General features: G+C 42.6%; 1 protein-coding gene across 1 annotated transcript in view; it reads right to left on the reverse strand.

Annotated features, from left to right (window-relative positions):
- MAPRE1 (microtubule-associated protein, RP/EB family, member 1) overlaps positions 1 to 4799 on the reverse strand; it is a 35810-nt gene that overhangs the window by 6294 nt on the left and 24717 nt on the right. The window contains exon 5 of the mRNA XM_012665719.1: positions 1921 to 2079. Within this exon, the coding sequence (XP_012521173.1) occupies positions 1921 to 2079 (159 nt within the window). The remainder of the gene's footprint in view (positions 1 to 1920; positions 2080 to 4799) is intronic.

The raw sequence follows: 4799 nt of genomic DNA on the forward strand, positions 1-4799 counted from the left end.
AACTCACTTTCCTCATATTTAAAGCCTCTCAAAGTCAGTGGTTCTTCCTGGCTCTACCACACAGTTGGCATTTAATCACACAGCCCAGGTGACCACTATTTTATTTCTTGGACAGTAGAATCACATCCCACATAAGGTAAAAACTGAGCACAATCAAATTTACCCTCAAACTTTTGGAAGTGATGGATATGTACAATGTCTTGATTATGGTGATGATTTCACACATAATCAACTGTACATTTTTAATATGTGCAGCTTATTACATGTCAATTATACCTCAATAAAGTTGTCTTTAAAAAGACAGAAAATTTATCCTCAAAAAATCCCTGAAGTCTCCCATGAAGTTCAGTACTCTACCATCTCCTCTCAACAAACTGCCTACATAACCAGCTTTTCCTTTACAATGTCCTTTGATTGTACTTAGGAGCCTTGCTTTCCCCCAAATACCCACAATAGCAAGACCAACCCAATGTTAGTGGCATGGGAAAACTGAGCATGTAAGGAAAAAGCAGATTTGTGACTCCCACCTCATCCTCACTCCACAGCACGCTGGCATATACTTATAGCAGGAAATGACAACGCTACTCTACTTTAAAAATTAAGTTTCTCCTTCAACTACCATCTTTTTTTTTTTTTTAACTAAATCTCGATGGCTGAACTCACTTAAGATCTAACTCCTCTAAAATAATACTCAGACTAGACTAAGAACCCCTCTATCTTCATCATCTTTGTTTTCATTATCTGGCAGAGTGAGCCCTAAATAAGAATTTATTCAACGTATTAGCAACTTTTTTCCAACTAAAAAGCCATTAATCTTAATCCCCCAAAATTCACAAGATATATCTAGAGGACAGTGATAAAAACAGCATTAGTATTACCTTATATTTGTATAATGTTACACATGCTACAGTTTGTAATTTGATCCTACTGACCTTGCTAGGCATGCAGAAGTAGCATAAATACAACCACTGAACAGTGGACACAAGATACCAAGTCGTAAATCCAGAAAAAAAATCAGTCTTCCCTGATCAGCTAACATGTCATCATTAACATCTGCAGATATGGCTGTATAATCAACATGGATCCAAAGAAACCTGATCACAAAGTACTCTGAAAGAACAGGAAACAGGCAAGCTCCTGGGAGGGAGGTGCAAAGGCACACCCTGACAGCTGTAGGCAATAGACATCGAAAAAGGGACCACGTGCCTGGTTCTGCAGGGCATGGCTGGGGCGCTGATAAAATGGATGCAGCACCTCATGCTGAGAGGTCCAAGCTGCACGGGATAGAGTGGGGGTTGGGGGGTACTTCTGGCTAACAGCACTTTGTGACACTCACCACCTACTAGTGGCCACAAACTACAGGAGATGGGCAAGCCAACCACCTCCTCCCTGTCCTATTTCTTCCTCAAAGGCTCATAGACCTCAAGGCAGAAGCTGAAGCTGAGCAGAGTAACCCTCTGGCTGATTTTAAGGGGTCAAAGTCTTTTTTCCTTTTTTTTTTTTTTTTGAGACAGGGTCTCACTCTACTGTCTAGGCCAGAGTATAGTGGTGTCATCATAGCTCGCTGCAGCCTCAAACTCTTGGGTTCAAGCAATACTCCTGCCTCAACCTCCCAAGTAGCTGAGACTGTAGATGTGTCCCACCACACCTGGCTAATTTTTCTATTTTTCGTATAGACAAGGTCTTACTGTTGCTGAGACTGGTCTTGAACTCCTGGGCTCAAGCGATCCTCCTACCTTGGCCTCCCAAAGTGCTAGGATTACAGGTATGAGCCACCGCACCCAGTCAAAGATGAAGTCTCTTGATGAATGCTACACTGGAACATGACAAGCATCAGCACAGAGTTTGCTGAAACCTGTTAGATAAAACTTATTTTCTCTTAGGTGGCAAAATAGAAAATATCCTTATGTCAACACGTACATCTGTGGCATAAAGAATGTCTACGATCCTCTGCAATACAGGGTCATTTTCCCCCTCGTTCTCCTGGCAAATCAATTCAATGTTCCTTAGTTTTCCGAAGTAGAAATCTCTCTCTTTCTCCAAGTCTTCGACAGTAAGTTTCAATACGTTGACCTGTGCAAGACATTAAAAAGGGTGAGATACCTGGCATTAGTGCAACAACAAAACATCAGACAGACTTCTACCCAAAAGGAGATGTGGTCTTTGATCAAACTCCAACACGGACAAAAACCAGTGCAGTTTAATGTCACTTTTCTTCAGGCCCAGATAAACAGTATGGACTTGTTCATGGCAACCTGTACTATAATAGCTCCCAGGAAAGTGCAGACTACACCTTGAAACATGCAGGAACTTCTCAAGGACTAAGAGAGGATCAGGGAGAAAAAACTAGGGAAGCCTGAGACAGATAAAGAAGTAGAATCCACCAACACAGCCCAGCAAGGTAGCTGACAATCATAAATTGAGTCCTTAACCAAGGAACTGGTCAGTCAAGTCCAACTGGGTGCGTGTGGAGGCCAATGGAAAGGGAGGTATGATCTTCCACGAGCCCCACTGAGGCTCTGTTCCCCATAAAGCGGTTATAAAGAAATAAATTTCAGTGCTTAGGCCAGGGCTCTATCTAGCCAATAGCAATTAATGTCATAACACTCACAGTCCTGTGTGTACTTAACCACAGTGCATCTTCATTTCAGTGTACTACATTCAAATCTATGACAACTGAATTCAATTTAACTCTCACTGAATACAAATTGCATGGCATATCACGCACCATGAAACCCTCATAAAAACCTGTATTTATAGGTTAGGGCCACAGAGCAGCAGAGAAAGTCAAGCCAGGAAATCAAAGGTGCAGCTGCTGAGAACAATCTGGGCAGCAGGGAATTCTGAGAGGCAGAAAGGACCACAGAAGTCATCTAGTCCAATCTTCTGAATGTACAGCTGCAAAAACAGAAGCAAACCAGGTGCAGTGGTGCCCACCAACGGTCCCAGCTACTTCGAAGGCTGAGGCAGGAGGACCACTTAAGCCCAGGAGTTTGAAGCCAGCCTGAGTAACATAGCGAGATCCTGTCTCTTTAAAAAAGCAAAACAGGGCTGGGTGCGGTGGCTCACGCCTGTAATCTTAGCACTCCGAGAGGTCAAGGCGGGAGGATCACTTCAGCTCAGGAGAGCAGCCTGAGCAACAGCGAGACCCCATCTCTACAAAAAATAGAAAAATCAGCCAGGCGTGGTGGTGCATGCATGTAGTCTCAGCTACTCAGGAGGCTGAGGCAGGAGGATTGCTTGAGCCCAGGAGGCTGAGGTTGCAGTGAGCTATGATGACGCCACTGCACTCTTAGCTGGGGCAACGGAGCGAGATTCCATCTCAAAAAACAAAAACAAATACTAAAAAAGCAAAACAAACAAAACGACATGAAGCAAAAACAGCTCATCTAGCTTCCCTGTGGCCTAATGAAGAAGCCAAACATAACAGAGGGGGATCAAGTCTCATCCCAGGGTGGAAGGAAGCTCCCCTTCATAACCTGCAGTCAAGAAGCATCCAGAGATGAGGAGAAGTGACTAGGACCCACCAGGACAATTTTGTCAAAGCCCTAAATTCAAAGTTCAACATCAATGTCCTGAACACACCAAACCAGAATCACAGTTCTCAACGGCCTTTCACTATTTATTTATTCCTTTATCAACCACAGAAATCACTTTCAAAAATAAAATTTCCATAAAGTACTACTATTGCCCAGTATCCCGCAAAGCTACATACTCTGCTTCCCTCACTCTCCCCAATCCCTGCTTTTGCTGGGGCTTGCTGTCTTTCCTGGAACAGCCCCTAAGCGGGGTATAAGCAGGGGACAGAAAGGCAAGAGTTGATCAACCCCTAGCAGTAGGAAGCTACCTCAGAGATTCAGTTCCATGATCTTTCTAACCACATGCCTGGAAGCATTAGTGACCGAGAAGGAAAGGAAGTCAAAACAGCTTAAAAAAGAATGCTATCTTGGAGTCCATCTGTACACCATGTTTCACCAATGCCACACTCGCAAACCCATTAAAACCTGCTCTGTCCTACAAATCGTCAAGGCCACCAAAGGAAACACCAAGCCCTCTGGGTCACACCTGTAAGGCCAAAGCAGCATGTGTCCACAATATCACTCAATAACTATGTACACACAAGAAATACTCAACAGATATATACTAAGTCACTGGCTTTTACCTGGTACTCCTCTAAATGCTTATTCATGAGGTTATTAAAAATCTGTGGCTAGTAACCAAGGTCACTCTTAGAACCTTCTCCTGTAGTAAAGCAATAGCTGTAACGGAAGAAGCCCAAAAACAACATTTCAGGCCTGCATTGGCCACAGTACCCATCAACCACATGTGGCTACATAAGCACTTGAAATGTGACCAGTGTGATTGAGATGGGCTGCAAATATTAAACACCTAGTTCAGTCTTCAAATGTAAACTATCTCATTGATATTTCTATTGATTATATTTTAGAATATTTTTGGTATATCAGGTAATGTGTTACTAAAATTAATTTTACTTGTTTCTTTTTACTTTTTTTAATGTGGCTACTAGAAAATCTTAAATTCTGCACCTCACATTTCTGGTTCATATCCTATTTCTATTGGATAGCATTGCTTTGGACTGAAATCAACCAAAAGCTAATTTCTCCAGGACAACTTAAGAAAGTGGACTCCTTGCAGATATTCCAAGGACATGAATACTACAAGGTAATTTGCATAGAATACACTGTTTTTCTCTTAGCCTAACAAGTCCATCTGGCTCTATTTCCCATACTTATACCAAGGGCTACAAACTCAAATACTTTCATGGAGAGGGGGCCTGA

The sequence above is a fragment of the Propithecus coquereli genome, unplaced genomic scaffold (genome assembly GCF_000956105.1).
Source record: "Propithecus coquereli isolate 6110/MARCELLA unplaced genomic scaffold, Pcoq_1.0 Scaffold122, whole genome shotgun sequence".
Taxonomy (NCBI): Eukaryota; Metazoa; Chordata; class Mammalia; order Primates; family Indriidae; genus Propithecus; species Propithecus coquereli.